Source organism: Ammospiza nelsoni, chromosome 11, assembly GCF_027579445.1.
Source record: "Ammospiza nelsoni isolate bAmmNel1 chromosome 11, bAmmNel1.pri, whole genome shotgun sequence".
Lineage (NCBI taxonomy): Eukaryota > Metazoa > Chordata > Aves > Passeriformes > Passerellidae > Ammospiza > Ammospiza nelsoni.
This window is the reverse complement of record NC_080643.1, coordinates 9377325-9391945: the sequence shown is the minus strand read 5'-3', so window position 1 is coordinate 9391945 and position 14621 is coordinate 9377325. Positions and strand designations below refer to the sequence as shown.

The window sequence follows — 14621 nt, the reverse complement described above, 5'->3', positions numbered from 1 at the left end:
CGGGGGCCGCGCTGAGGGAGCGCCCGCCGCGGGAAGCGCTGCGCATGCGCACAGCGGCGGGCACGGCCCGCGCCCCGCCGTTCCCGCGGCCGCCGCGCGAGGGCGGCAGAGCCCAAGGAAGGGCGGGAGCCTCGCGCGCGGCCCCGCCCGGTCCCGGTCCCGGTCCCGGTCCCGGTCCCACCCCGTGGCAGGGGCGCTGCCGGCCGCCCTCGGCACGGCTGATGGCACGGTAAGGCCTGCGCCTCACGCTCCCAGGTGAACAGGGCACCCCCCCTTCCCACCCTGCTGAAACGGAGCCTCGCGTTTCAGAAGGAAAGAGGAAACGCCTCTAGTCCTTTAAAAATGTCTTTTTAACAAGGAAACCCTCTTAGTAGCACGCTGTGCAGTGAACACCCAACACCTGCGCTCTCTTCCCTAGGAGCCCAGACTGTGCAGGCCCAGATTTCCCGTGTAACTCCCCCGTGCCACTGCAGCCCAAGAGTCTCGCTGTTCTCAGAAGCCATTCCCCCTCTGCAGCCATCAGCTGCCTTGCCTGACAGCAGGAACACTCTCTGTATCACCATTTCTCTTCAGTAATAAGGCCTTTGAATTGATTCTTTCCTCTGTTAGTCCCACCTTGGGAACAGCACATTCCTTCCTTCAAGTCTCCATAACCAATGTTCAGTCAGTGCCATTCATTTCGTGAATTCAGTTCCTGCTCCCCTCCCCTCTCCACCCCAAAGGCATCCCACGAGTGTGACAGAGCTGTGATGTCAAGATGTGGCTCAGGAAAACGGTGCAGTGACAATTTGTAGGACAAAGGCAAGTGTATGTTCAGCAGGCAGTGGGACTACAGGGCACTGCAGTGCTCCAAAGTAGGAACACAGGAAGGAGTTGTTTTGCAGTGGCTGCCCCAAGGTGCTGGTGATGGAAGTACAACCCAACTTTTGTTTAAAGAAAACTTAGAGCTCTTGGGAGAGCACACCCTGCTATAGCCACATCTCAGACAACTGCAGCTAAATATAAGCCTGCAGAATAAAACTCTGCAGATTTTAACACTCAGGCCCTGACTCCACAGTCAAAAGAGAGGAGAAGTTGAAATTTATTCTAACAAATGACCAGAGACACTCAGGCTGCACAAGGACACACATGGTCTTCAGTAAAAGTTTCATTTCTGGTATAAAACAGTAACGCCATTTTTAAACAAAACCTACAAGTAAAGAGAAAGTATCACATCTTAACAAAAAGGGTTTATTGTGACTAAACAAAATGTACAATGTTTCCCAAATGACAGACTGTTTTCAAGACTCTCTGAAGTCTGCAGGTCCATTGAGTAACTTGATCACTTCATACCCTGCAGTTTGATCAAGCTACTTTTTGCCAGACTTCTTTATTCCACCACTGGCTGCCAAAAGAAACAACACAGCTGGTTAGGTGACTGTGACAGAGCTTAGCTCCAAATGCAGTTCCTCATGAAGCTGAATCCCCCCATCAGACAGCCTGCACAGCCCTGGTTCCCACTGGTGAATTGTTTTTTATAATTAAGAAATTCATCCTCTCAGAGGACTAGCACTGGATCTTTTAAACTTGGAGGACTGTGGAAAAAGCCTACAGGTAATACATCTGAAAAGAAAAGACTGGTGTGCTAAAAAAAAGGAGCAATGTCCCTGCACATACCAGGGTGCCAGACACAGTGATCTGCCTGCTGAACCAGAACCTGCATCATGTGGGGATGAAAATGCATAGAAAAAAAATAGCCTCTGTTTGTTTCATATCTGCCATCAACTTATTTATCTATGTCAAGTAACCCAGAGGCACCTCCCTTTTTATGTCTGTCAAGCAAAACCATTACATTTTTGAAGCCAGCAAGACCCCCATTTCTCCTGCCAGGATGGCACCTCACTTACCCAGGGGCCCTTTTCCAGCTGCTTTTGCTTTCATCTCCTCAAGTTTCTTTTGCTCCTCCTTCTGTTTTTGTTTGAATGCCAGATCCGTCTGAAGGAAAGAACAGCAGCATTTTTTAACATCTCTTCCACAGAAATACTCAAAAACAACTGAGAAGCAATGAAAAACAAATGTACTATCCCAGCAGCAACAAACACCTGACTGGACCGAGGCAGGATGGCTGAATAATGCTAAATATGCAGAATATTGCAAAACTATCACAAAGACCACAAACTGAACTTTAACTCTGTATGTTTGGTCTTTCTGGAATTATTTTTCATTCTGAGATTATGATTCCTCTGACTGATAGATGTTTGCACTAACACCATTCATGAACATACCCTCAGTGACACCTGAAGCCCAGCAAACAGGCACTAGCAAAAACATTTGGGCTATAAAGAATGTAAATAAAGTAAGGCTAAAGTAAAAACATATTTTTTTTAAAAAAACCCTCTCTCATATATATCATTTTTGCTGGGTTTAATAAATTTGTATTAATTCCAAGCAATCTAATGAGACTGCTGGCCAATAGTGCAGGCAAGGCAGCTATTGAGCCTCCTTGCTGGATGGGCCTCCAAATCCAGGAGAAGTCAGACATACTCTGTCCCTTAAATACACATTCTTCACAGACACCAAGGCTGAAAAGGACCCAGATTTTTAACTTGGCACTCAGGACTTTGGGGAAACTGAACTGAGGACCTTGACAACTGAGATTCCACAGATTCTTCACCAATCCAGTCTGTGGCTCATCTTTACAACTGCAAAGCTTTCCTCTTCTTTCATTAAAGCCTCCCTTGCTGCAATGTAACCATATTACTTCCCCTACCTACCCCTCACAGAACAGAATATTCTGTTTCTCTCTCCAGGTTTTCCTGTCTCCAGTTGGCTAATGTGTCTTTCCTAGTAAATCAATCCCTCACATTTATCCACTTCTGTGGGGTTTTTCTTGCAATGTGTTGTTCCCAAGTGCTCACAGTATTGCAGAGCTGAGACAAAAATAAATATTACATCATTTGCCACACAAATGTTTCTAACTTGCATCCTTGTAAACACTCTATCAGTTCTACCATTTCTTTAACAATAAAGCTTATTTAGAAAGCTATGATTTTTTTCTTTTTCAAAGAGGTATTGTATTTGCCTTTTTCCAAACAGTGGCACCTCATCCATCATGCACTATTCACAGAAATAGCAGCTGACATCCATACTTAAATGTAAGAGTTCGGAGTATCTCTAACACGCAATTCACTAGTACATAATTTAATACATTCACTAGTACTTAATTCATCCAAGCTACACAATAATCCCAGGGGCCGCAGTGATTGACCGAGCTCAGCTCTCAGTCTGACGCTTCTGCATCTGCTGCATCCACCAGCATGGTGGAACACGGGCGGGATGTCATCATGGCATCAGAGAAACACAGAATGGCTTGGGTTGGAAGGGACCTTAAAGATCATCTCGTTCCAAAGCCCCGTCATGGGCAGAGACACCTTCCACAAGCCCAGGTCACTCCAAGTTTCGTCCAAGCGAAGACTTGCAGGGATGGGGCAGCCACAGCTTCTCTGGGCTGTGCCAAGGACCCACCACCCTCACACGCAAGAATATCTTCCTAATATCTAATCCAAACCGCTTCTCTTCCACTTTGATCCCGTTCCCGCTCGTCCTGTCACTGCCTGCTCCTGTAAATGTCAGCAGGAACCCCGGGCAGCCAGGCCCGCCGGCTCCCTCCCGCCGCCGCCGGGGCTCTCCCGCCGCCCTACCTCATCTAGGTCCTTCGTCTGCTTCTTCGGCTGCTTCAGCGGCTTCTTCTTGCCGCCTGCAAAAACAGAGGGGACAGTGAGGGCCGAGCGGGGCCGGGCAGGCGGCACCGGCGGCCCCGGGCCCGGCCTTACCCTCCCGGCCCGACATGGCTCCGCTCGCTCCGCCCGCTGCCGCCGCTCCCGCCGCTTCCGCCGCCGCTTCCGCCGCCGCCGCTTCCGCCGCCGGGCCGGGGCAGGTACGGGGCGCGGCGGGGCCGGGCCGGGCCGGGGCCGGCCGGGAGGGGAGCGGCGGCTCGGCCGGTTCGGTGGAAGGGCCCCCGGGCAGGGACGGGGTCGGTGGTGCGGAGGAAGCCGGCGGCGGGATGCGGGGGCGCCTCGGCAGCGCCGGGCTGCGCTCGGCCCGGCGCGGGAGCGCTGCGGGAGGCGGGAGCGCAGTCCCGCTGGGCACCGGCTCTGTGCGCGGCAGCTTTTGGGAGTGTGTTTGTCAGAGACGGCAGGCAGAGAAAATGCTTCTTGCGAGGGAGGCGAGAGAAGAACCAGGCACGTAATGTCAGGTTAAGCTGTCGCAACTTTCTTGTGTCCTCTAAGCTCAGGCTGAGATCACGTTCGTCAGAGTCTGTGACTGCATGCATAGAAGTTCTTCAAATCTCAACTTTCTTCCTCTCTTTTTTTTTCTATTCTCCAGTACCCTGAATATTAGGTTAAACTCTTCAAGAAGTAATGCAATTAAGAGAGGGTTATTTTGCACTCTGGAACAGACAAAATTGAATTGATGTTTGTTGTGGCCTGCAATGCAGAGTAGGTGTTCAACACTGCTGTTGACAGGAGATGTGTGAGTGATGCTGGCAGGAGAGACAATTTCTTTCATTTCCATGTTCTTGTGGGTTTGATCTTACATGTTATGCATGTAAAACAACTGGTAGGATTTTCATAATGCCACTTGGTGTTATTATTTGTTGTTAGAACTAGTCAGCAGGGGAATGAACCTGTGGTGGTCAGAATTTTTCCAGCTGTTTCAGTACTTTTTTGTGGAGATGCCTGGATTAACCACCTAAAATTAATAAGGAAATGTGTTTTAAATAATTTTTTAAAATATGCAGCAGCTATCAAGTGTTCTCAGTAATTTATGTTTTCATATTATATTAGTCAAAATCTAATATAGTCATACTCAAATTTCATATAAAACCCAACTGAAAAGTTCTCCAGTTTCTAGTTTTTAGAATAACGTGCCTCAGTTAAATTCTAAGATCATATTTAAAATCAGTAGAAGCAGCCTGCTTTTGCAGAGTAAGCAAGAATTTTAAGCTCATTTTAAGATGCAGCCCTGTGTGTTAGAATGCTGTGTTCATTCCCTGAGATTTTTCTATCCTTGTGGCTGGTCCTGGTTTATTATTTTGTAGGCAGTCTCATGGGAATACTTGTATTCGGTTCAGAACTTCTGGGTTTTCCCTATGTCCTTTGTGTTTTTGTCTTTGCATCCTTCACCACTTCCTGTGTCTGTGCAATGTAGATAAAGAGAATGATCCAGCCACACTTCTTTTTTTATCAAGATTTTGTCCCCTCTCTGCCTTTTTTCCTTTTCTGCTCTTTTGCAGAATTGTGAGTACCTACCTGAGGCACAAACCACGTTGTGCAGCCACTGCTCTGCTGAAGCACTGAATTTCTGAATTTCTCTGAAGTTACTCCTGCTATTCCTGGATCTGCACATGATCGCTGCTCACGCCGTGGGTGAATTAGTAGTCAAGAAGCATGAAGCATGGTGGGAGTACTTCCTAACAGAAAATCAGGAATCTGTGGCACAATTGCACTTCGTTGAAAATTTTGGAAAATTCTCTAGGTGAGCAGTGATGTAAAAGTAGCAGTGGTTTATCCATTCTTGAATTGATTTGTTTTGGCACACTTGTAGTTGAAGAGCTACGAATCAGCCATGCTTCAATAACTTCTCTTCTTCTCCTTATAGCACTTTTATTTAGTAATTAAATTGAAGACATGGGGCCTATGAAATACAAATCAAGTGTATCCTCAGTGTCCTGTGGTCTGCAGTATCACCATTCATTGCTGAAATGGAGTCCCAAAGTGAATTTACATGTGGTGAGGACTTACTGCCCATCGGCGCCCAAGAGGCCCGAAGCCAAGTCTGCAGTGGAAATGGCCTTGGGTCTCCTTCATCGCATCACAGAATCTGGGACTGCTATGGGGAAAAACTCCCTCCAGAAAGTGTCTGCAACGTGCAGGAATTGGTGGGACAGATACGAAGAATTTGTTGGAATCAATGAAGTTCGAGAGGCTCAGGGAAAAGTGACAGAGGTAAAGATGGAGATAATGTGGAATTTTTAAAATAGAGCTGTATGAAGCATAAACACTGTCTGAGGCAGAAAAGGTTATCCAAGGAGAATTCTATCCTTTTTTTGCTTTGGCTGTCTGTGCAGGTACTGTGAATGTGTTCTAGGCTATGCATGTAGTAAATAGAGCTTATCCTCTGAATTGAAAATGGAGTGTGTTTTATTTTGTTGGTGGTTTTTTTCCTCCCCCCACAAGAAAAAGAATTATATATAATTAGCAATTTAGGTCTGTATGGTAGTAAGTCTCTAAAATAAATGCTCTTTCTTCTCAGGCAGAAAATGTCTTTATGATAGCTCGAGGGATAGTTCGAGAGGCTCGTGAAAATGTAGAAGCCCAACAGATTAAACTGAAGGAAATTCGGGATCGCTTAGACAGGGTCTCTCGGGATGACACCCAGTATTTAGAACTGGCTACTCTGGAACACAGGTTGCTGCAGGTAATTTGTTGGTACTTAAGCATTGGTGAATTGTTGGTACTTAAGCATTGAAAATTTGTTTGCTTTGTTTCCTCCACTAGTGATTGATTGTTTTTGTAGATGCAGTTCAGTCCTGAAGTGATCACAGTTAATTTCTTAGGGTAGTTGTTTTACTTAGTTGTTATCAATGGTTTGATCCCCTGTGCAAATTTTATATATTAATGGCAAAGTAGAGTAGTAAATTTGGAGAATCAAACTGAAGATAATGAGCCTAGATAATTAATTGTTGTAGTGGTGACCTGTACATGAGTAGTTAAGAAAAAGCTGCCGTTCGATTAATTAACTCTCCATGCAATGAGAGAAACTCTTTTTTGGCTAACCCATGGAAGTTCTCTCAGCTGCTTTCTGCTGGTGTCTGGAGAAGTCAGCAGGGCTGAAACAGTGAACATTATGGAGAGTGAAAGACCTTGCTCACTCATATCCTTTTGCTATCATCACGTGGCAGATTCTCATGTACAAGATCTTCAGCTGTGATTCCTGATAACCTTTTCCATTTCTCAGACTTAGAATGATGCCTCATTGACTTAAGTAGGATTAATAAAGAAAATCCCAGAGTCAAGGGAAAATTTCTGAAACTACTAATAGATGTTCCCAATTTCCATTCCTTCACCTGCACTGGAGTTTGGGAGTTGGTTTGGATTTTTTCCTTTAGTATAGACTTTATAGCTTCATATTATACCTTCTCTTTTCATCACTCTATTTCTTGCAGGAAGAGAAGAGGTACCGAGCTGCATATTTAAATGCAGAAGAATCTGAGAGAGAAAAGTTCTCTCTCTTCTCTGCAGCTGTCAGGGAAAGCCACGAGAAGGAACGCACAAGAGCTGAAAAAACAAAGAACTGGTCTATTATTGGCTCTGTGCTGGGAGCTGTTATAGGTGTTCTTGGTTCCACCTATGTCAATCGTGTAAGGCTGCAAGAATTGAAGGTCTTGGTGCTTGAAGCACAGAAGGGCCCAGTAAATTTACAAGAAGCCATCAAAGAACAGGCCTCCAGCCATTACTTGCAGCAGAAAGATCTCAGTGATGTCATAGAAGACCTAAAAAAGGTGCTGCAAACAACAGCATCGAAGGGAGGGAAAGAAGGGGCTTTGTTAACTAGGGAAACCAGGAATGACTCCATAAAAATAGATTCTCTTTTAATGCCTTTAAATGAGCAGCTAAACTACATTAAACAAGTCAGTTCATGTCTGGGGAGTTTACAGCAGCAGTTTAACAGTCTGCAGGAAAGCATCACACGGGTGCTGTCGGAGCTGCAGAGTGTCAGAGTGGCCATCCAGTCCCGACCTACAGAAAGAGTGATGCCAAGGCCTGCAGGGGAGGGCAAGGGCCAGGCTGCTGCTGTGAGAGATGTGATTCTGGAGCTGTGTGATACCGAGCGGAGACTGGAAACACAAATCAAGAGAAGTTCTATTTACAGCACTGCACTGACATGTGCTATGTTTGCCATTACTCTGCCTGTACTCTATATCATCCTGAAAGGGAACTGATCCCTAATTAATTGCCACAACTTAGTAGATTAATAAAGGTAAACTTGCACTCTGAGTACCTGGAGTACAAGTCCAAATAAAGCTGCTGTAGTGTTTCTCATTATGCCTTCTCCTGTATATTTGAAATACTTGAAAAACTTTAGTTCATTACTGCTGCAGGCTCCATGTCAAGTCTCTGTCACACTGTGCTTTTTAACAAGCAAAGGAAATGCCACAGCTTGATCTGTTCATTTCATTCACTGTGTCACTCTTCCTGTCTAGTCTTGTGTGTCAAAACAGCACCCAAAATGCCCCTTTCAGCCCCAAATTGCATCTGTGAGGCCCAGAACGGCCCCTTCAGACCCTGAGTTGTATCCCTGCTTGCTCCCAGTGTCCTACATCACCCCACAGTGGTTCCAGTTGTTCCCATCAGGCTCTAACTCACCCCAATGGTCCCCAGTTTGCATCCCCAGTGTCCCCAGTAGCCCAGGACAAGCCCTGCAGTGTAATCAGGTACAAATCCTGGGTACCCTGACCCACAGATCCCTGTGCCCAGCCCCAAGCCACCCTGCAGCCCCCAGCCACCTCCCAGACCCCTTGAGATTCTGGGGTTCAGACACATTTTTTGCTGGGACAGACAGGTTTTGGGGCCTGGCCCATGAACTGGTGTCCCTCCATGCCCACTGTGCCCCTCTCCTCCAGGTGTGGGCACAAGGAGGAGTCTTCCTCCATTGCACAGTGCCAGAACTGAGCTGAGGTGAGCCCCCCAAGTCCTGCATCCCCTCAGAGCCATCACTGTTCCCCTGTCACCTCCTTCTCCTCCAGGACACCATGAACTCCTACTACGTCTTCACCACTGTGGCCTCCACTGGACCAAGTGACAGAACCTCAAGATGGACGTGATACAACTGATTAAATATACAGTGATTTTCACTCTAGAGCTGCATTTGTGATTTCCTGTTCCAATTACACCTTTGCTCTGTTGATTTAAATGCCTCATGTATAATTCTCTGTATTTTGCTCTTTATTTCTGCATAGTTTTGCCATTTGTTCATTCAAAATCATTAGGAGTTATCTTAACAAACTGCTGGATGATGAATTTAAAATACATTGAAGCTACACAAGGTAACCTTTTCTGAGGATGGTTTGTCATGAAGTATCCAAAACATTTCTAAAGCTTCAGCTCTGTTATTGATATCTCCATGTCCCTTCAGGCAGGGAAAGAGGGAAAAGGTTCAGATCCAGAGCTGTATTAAGTATGATGGTGTTTATTCTGACAATATAAGCCAGTTATGTTTTCTCTGCAGCCTCCTCAACCTGTCATTCCCAAGGTATGTTGTGGTTTTAGCAATCTACTATGAAGCAATCACTTTCTTATCCTGCTCGTATCTCATTGGAACTTTCTCCAGGTTTGTTGTTTTGGGGTTTTTTCCTAATCTTGTCCTACCTGGCAATTGAAATGTTACTCTACAGCAGGTGCTTTTAAGCCAGTACATTAGCAGCAGTAGACACAAACTACAAAATAATATTTGGAAAGAAGTGAAAGATCCAGCTGCCTGTTTTTCCTGGAAGGATGAAAATTGGCTGATTGAGGCTAAACACTTGCCTGAGCAGTTAAACATCAGTATCTGTGTGTGGCCTCACACAAGGTTTCTGCTATGGCTCAGATAAGAGATCGTTTTCTCCCTGTGATGGCAGCAGATAGGCAAATCCAGCACGGAACTCCTGCTTCACGGGCACTTCTGTGGGACCTCTGCAGACAAAGGAGCAGCGTGCTCACTCCATGTTGTAATCTTTGTGTGAGCAACTCCCCTGTCTGGTGTGGTGGGACTTTCTCCTGGTCTCAGAGAGTTTGAAGTTTTGGTTGTAAGCTCCTGAGACTGCAACATCTTTGGGACAGGATCTTGTGGCACCACCTTCATTTGGTATGGCTGGGTGCTAATGACAGAACAAAGAAACAATGTGAGGAATGATCTTTGATGATTCACTACCTGTAAGAGAAATGAAAGTGCAAAAGGTGTTTTTGGGAAGTGCCACTGCTGATTTATACATTGATTATTTAGAATGTGAAGTGAGTAACAAGTATTTATCAGGGAAGCAGTTTGATCTGCTGGCTTCAGAACTGGGATAAAAATTCCCTTACACTTATCTCTATCAAGAAGTGTGCATACAGATCAATAGAATTTTTCAAATCTATAATATTTCATTTATCTGTATCAAGAAGTGTGCATACAGATCAATAGAATTTTTCAAATCTATAATATTTCATCATTTCATAAATATTTTTACAGGTTATATTTCTTGCAGGAGCTTGATGAAAATCAGACAACTGTAGTTAAGGGAAGGACTAGTACAACAGTTCTATTTGTAATTTGCCACACTAGTCACTGAAAATTTTGTTCTGGCTTGGGGTTTGGGGTATTTTTTGAGTTTAACTACATAAACTTGGCCCCCCTTACTATAACTGGCTGAATTTTTTATTTGACATCACTGAACACGTAGATTGTGTATATCAGCATGTTTTTTAAATGCTGAAGGGTAGGCAGCTAAACTTGAAAGCCAGGGAGCACTCACTGAATTGTACTCAGTGGCATCAAAAACGAGCAGAGGTCTGAGGCTAAACTTGTGTACAACAAATGAGAATACAAAACTGAGAGCTGTTTATTGTTCTAAAGAAATCTGCTTTTTACCCATTTAAAGAGAGTATTATGATAGTTTGTAGCTTTAACTCTATGTGTAGTTACAGGAAGAAAAAGTCAGTCAAGGACTGTATGAACAGTCAATGAACAGTAGCAAAAAATCTGTAATAAATGATTGTTTGAAATAACACCTGAAATTTGAGAAGAGCTGCCAGGTGTATATATCAAGATGAAAATAACTGGTCATTTGTAGGAAGTTGTGAAGACTCAGGAGCAGATCCTGTGTGCAGCTGGCAGAGCTCTGTGTTACAATAATTACCATGGCTCACTTAGTTCTGCTCTTCCTCGCTAAATCCTCCTATGTGAAGTGACAGCAGAATAATTTCAATTAGGGAAAAACCCTTGTAATTAACTGTGACTATATAATAATTAGGAGAGAAGATTTATGTATTCCCTCAATCCTGGATTAATCATCACTTCATTGTGGCAATGATCTAAATGTGTAGCTTGGCACTGCACTGTAGGTGCACCCCAAAGCCAGAAGGTGTGGCTGCAGCAGTGGCAGCTCTGCCTGGGCTGGCTGAAGGCAATATCCAGGAGGATGCTAAAACATGGACTGTATGTATAATCTGTTTTGTGCTTTGTGCTTAAACCTTTGTCATGGTAACACAGGCAGCAAATACAGGAGTTTGAACAAAACCAGCACAGCTGCACAGGGGGTGTTTACCTGGGCACTCAGTTCAGGTACATTTGCAGCAGTGATTTATACAAGCACATGACATCTCAGTGCATGTTTCCTGATGATTCAGCCAGGACTAAGTGAATACTTTTTGCCTGTGCTCTTCAGGTCTATTCTAGTAAAAAAAAAAAACAAAAAAAACAACAACAACAACAACAACAACAAAAAAAACAAACAAAAAACCCCCAAACAAACAACAACAAAAAAACCCACCAAAAAATCCCCCCCTCAAAAAAAACCCAACCAAGGAAAGCACACACACCAACCTGTATTCTGTTGTTCTGCTGCATACCTTTGGGTTATTAAAAAGGTTTATAATAGATAGCTGAGTTTCCATTTTGGAATGAGGTCTCTCAGCAGATCCTTTCTTCAACGAGTAATTTCTGCTTGCTAAGGTCTTTTGAGACTTGAATTCTTACTCTGTGAGCAAAGACCTCTCTAGGCAGGATGGTTCAGCCCTGGGCCCCAGTGCTCATCTGAGGGGGATGGTGGCTGCAAAATCCTACCCAGGACTGAGCTGGGTGCTGTGTGCAGGTCAGAGGAAGGCAGTACTCATTCAGATTAGTTCCCCTGTCTGGCAGGACACAGAAGCTGAGTTAGGAGAACCTGGTAAGAGCAACAGGAAGCCCTTTGATAGATATTAACTATAGAAAAATGGGTGGCAGTGGCCTGAGCTTGGCCCTTGCTAAGCTATTTTGGGTTCTTACTGCTCCTTGAGAAACCACCAGTAACTCAAAAGCAAACAGCTTGTGGCTATGGAAATAACTGTGAATGAGGTCACTGCAGACTTCTAACAGTAGGTGCATTCTGAAGAGAAAAGTTGCCCTTCCTTCAACTCATGAAAGAACCAGAAAATGTTGCTCAAGAAGCAGGACAAAAGCTGTTAGATGTAGTGTAACAATCAGGATATACATATATTTATTTATTTATTTATTTATTACTATTTGGGTTTTGAATGTTCCAATATTTTAGGATCCTGATCGGAAGTTGCAGGTGCTCCTGTTGATTTCTTTGTATGTGTTTGTTTGGAAAAGACAGTTCCTTTCACAACATGCCTTCTAAAAACAAATACTTCCCTCTTTGGGGAGCATAGGAGTGGTAGAGATGTCCTGTTTACCTCAGAAAAGGGTTTGAGATTTGCTGTAGGAATGAGGTTTGTGAGCTAGGAAAAGGCAGACAATGCTGGATTTGTCCATATTATATTTAGAACTGTATTTTATTGCCAGATTTTTGCCAGGAAGTTACATTCATGACCTCCCTCCTAAAGCAAAGAGAAGTGAGATTTCTGGTGCTTGGCAGCTGGATGATCTGAGAAGGTTTGGGCTTAAACACAGCAGCAGAGCTCCAAGATAAAGGGATTGCCACGAGCATCCCAAGCTTGTTTTGCTGTGTTCTGCAGGGAGGAAGGCAAACCTATGCAAATAGGTGTGTGCTCAGTCTCTTGCTCTTCCCCTGCAGGTTCTGGGGTGTTGGCTATTTTTTACTCAAAATCAGATCGTTAATCATCAACAGATTGCTGCCAGCAGATCTGTAGGTGCCCAAATGGCCATAACAAATACCTTAATGCTGTTTCTGAATGTTCTGACAACGAAAAGCTTGAAAGGAATGGAGTCAGATATGAAGTAGGGCAGATGTAGTTAACCTTCAGCTGGTCCCTGAGTTACTGCTCTAAATACACTTTATTCCCAGAAGCTATAGACAGCATTCACATATCCCTTGTGACTTCCTTAACTTGTCTCATCCCCTGCTTGGAGGGGAGGAAGAGCGAGAAGGAAATCAAAAGGAGCATAAGCAGCTGCTTGCCTTGTGATTATCATAATAGTTACGTAAGAAACTTAGCCAACCTGCTTAGAACCAGACATTAACAAGAGTTTTTACAGAAAAGGATCCTTTAGGGATTTAAATATACCAAAAACAACACAACAAAGCAAACCTTCTGAACAAATGGAAATCAAAAATTGTTTTTATTTGTTCTTCAAAATGTTTATTCTTTTGTGACACCATTTTCAGCTGTATAATGTTTGAGAATTAGCTTTTTCTCTAGGGTTTGATTTATTTGTTTGGGTTTATTTAAGAACTGCTAAATTTTTGTGCAGACTGATAAAAACTCTTCCCAGGAGGGGGAATGGTTAATCCCACAGTGGTTTTACACCACCCTTGTCTCTCAGAAGGGCTGTAAGAGGGGTGGGAGGGGGGCACTGTAACATCCCTAAAGTGCACAGAAGCTCTTCTTGCCCTGCTCCCAAGGCAGGCCCTGTCTCCAGCTCCCTGCACCAACCCTGCCATGGGACAGAAGCAAAAGCCTCTCCTTTCAAATGTGCTCTCACAGGGGTTTTTGCTGCTTTTTAAGTGAAGCTTGCAGATGTTTTTTACCAGACAGAAGGGGCTGCAGGTTGGGACTGGCTCTGGAGGAAAGGCACAAAGGGGATTAGTGTTTTGAGTCAGGAATGGGCTGGAGCAAAGAAAAGTTAGAGTTGTTTTTTAATGCTCTTAGTCACCAAAACTGGATTTCGGCAGATGCAATTTGAGTGCAGTTAAAATGTGTCTGATTAGTGAGATGATAATTCTGTGAGCCCGAAGCTAAAGAGGGATTCAGTGAGTGGGGTGTGGTAATAGGATGGCTTTTTCTGTGCTGGGAGAAGAACAAGTAAGGGATCATTTCCTCATGGGAGCCCTCACAGGTTCTGCACACAGCATAACCAAGGAGCAAAGGTCCAGAGAGGCAGCCAGCAGTTGCCACTGAAATAATCCTTCCTTTGGGAGAGCATGGTCATGCTGCCAGATCCTGGGGACTGTTCAGCATCTCTAAACTTTCAGATATATTTTTTCCTTCATAAAATTTGGGGGCTGGGAGTCAGAGAGACTGTTGTATTGTAACAAAGACAGTAGATGTTTAATGACACTTCTGAACGTGGGATTTGTACCAACTATGTCCCTCTGAAATGTCAGAAATGAATGTGGGAGGAAAGCCCGATTCAGACTTTCAGAGCAGCATTATGCCTTCAATGGAGATGTGTAGCTTCATCTGTAGCCAAAAAGGAGAAGTGATGGGCACCCCAGCATAAGGCAAATTCTGTACTTTGCACAAACCAGGCCAGTACACTCTTCCTCAGTTTGCTTTTACCTGCAGCTCCTGAATCATTTCTTCACATCCTCAGAGATGTTTTCTTTCCTCCACACAGAGTTTGTGGCTGGGTGCTTAAGGCATAACTCCATCTTTTGTCTGGGGTTGCCAAACATCTGGCAGTCAGCTCAGCAGGCAAATGACCCGTACTTACAG

The 14621-nt window shown here is 44.5% G+C and overlaps 1 protein-coding gene and 1 long non-coding RNA gene across 2 annotated transcripts; one reads left to right on the top strand and one right to left on the bottom strand.

The window, feature by feature from the left end:
* Positions 1-1209: 1209 nt before the first annotated feature.
* LOC132078262 (uncharacterized) lies at positions 1210-3879 on the bottom strand. The gene is made up of 4 exons (XR_009419238.1): positions 3813-3879; positions 3681-3736; positions 1887-1974; positions 1210-1384 (listed from the first exon to the last, which is right to left on the bottom strand). It is a non-coding gene; the product is annotated as an uncharacterized LOC132078262 (long non-coding RNA).
* Positions 3880-5276: 1397 nt separating this feature from the next.
* Positions 5277-8065, top strand: CCDC51 (coiled-coil domain containing 51). Its single transcript, XM_059480314.1, has 4 exons — positions 5277-5517; positions 5641-5987; positions 6295-6459; positions 7208-8065. Exons 2-4 carry the CDS (start codon positions 5670-5672, stop codon positions 7982-7984), a joined length of 1260 nt encoding a protein of 419 aa, XP_059336297.1. The 5' UTR covers positions 5277-5517; positions 5641-5669; the 3' UTR covers positions 7985-8065.
* The last annotated feature ends 6556 nt before the right edge of the window (positions 8066-14621 follow it).

Bases quoted from the DNA above. Each gene is read 5' to 3' on its own strand.
- CCDC51 (XM_059480314.1), top strand. From the start codon at position 5,670: ATGGGGCCTATGAAATACAAATCAAGTGTATCCTCAGTGTCCTGTGGT. The intron at 5,988-6,294 runs GTAAAGATGGAG...CTTTCTTCTCAG, and splicing joins CTCAGGGAAAAGTGACAGAG to GCAGAAAATGTCTTTATGAT. The intron at 6,460-7,207 runs GTAATTTGTTGG...TATTTCTTGCAG, and splicing joins TGGAACACAGGTTGCTGCAG to GAAGAGAAGAGGTACCGAGC.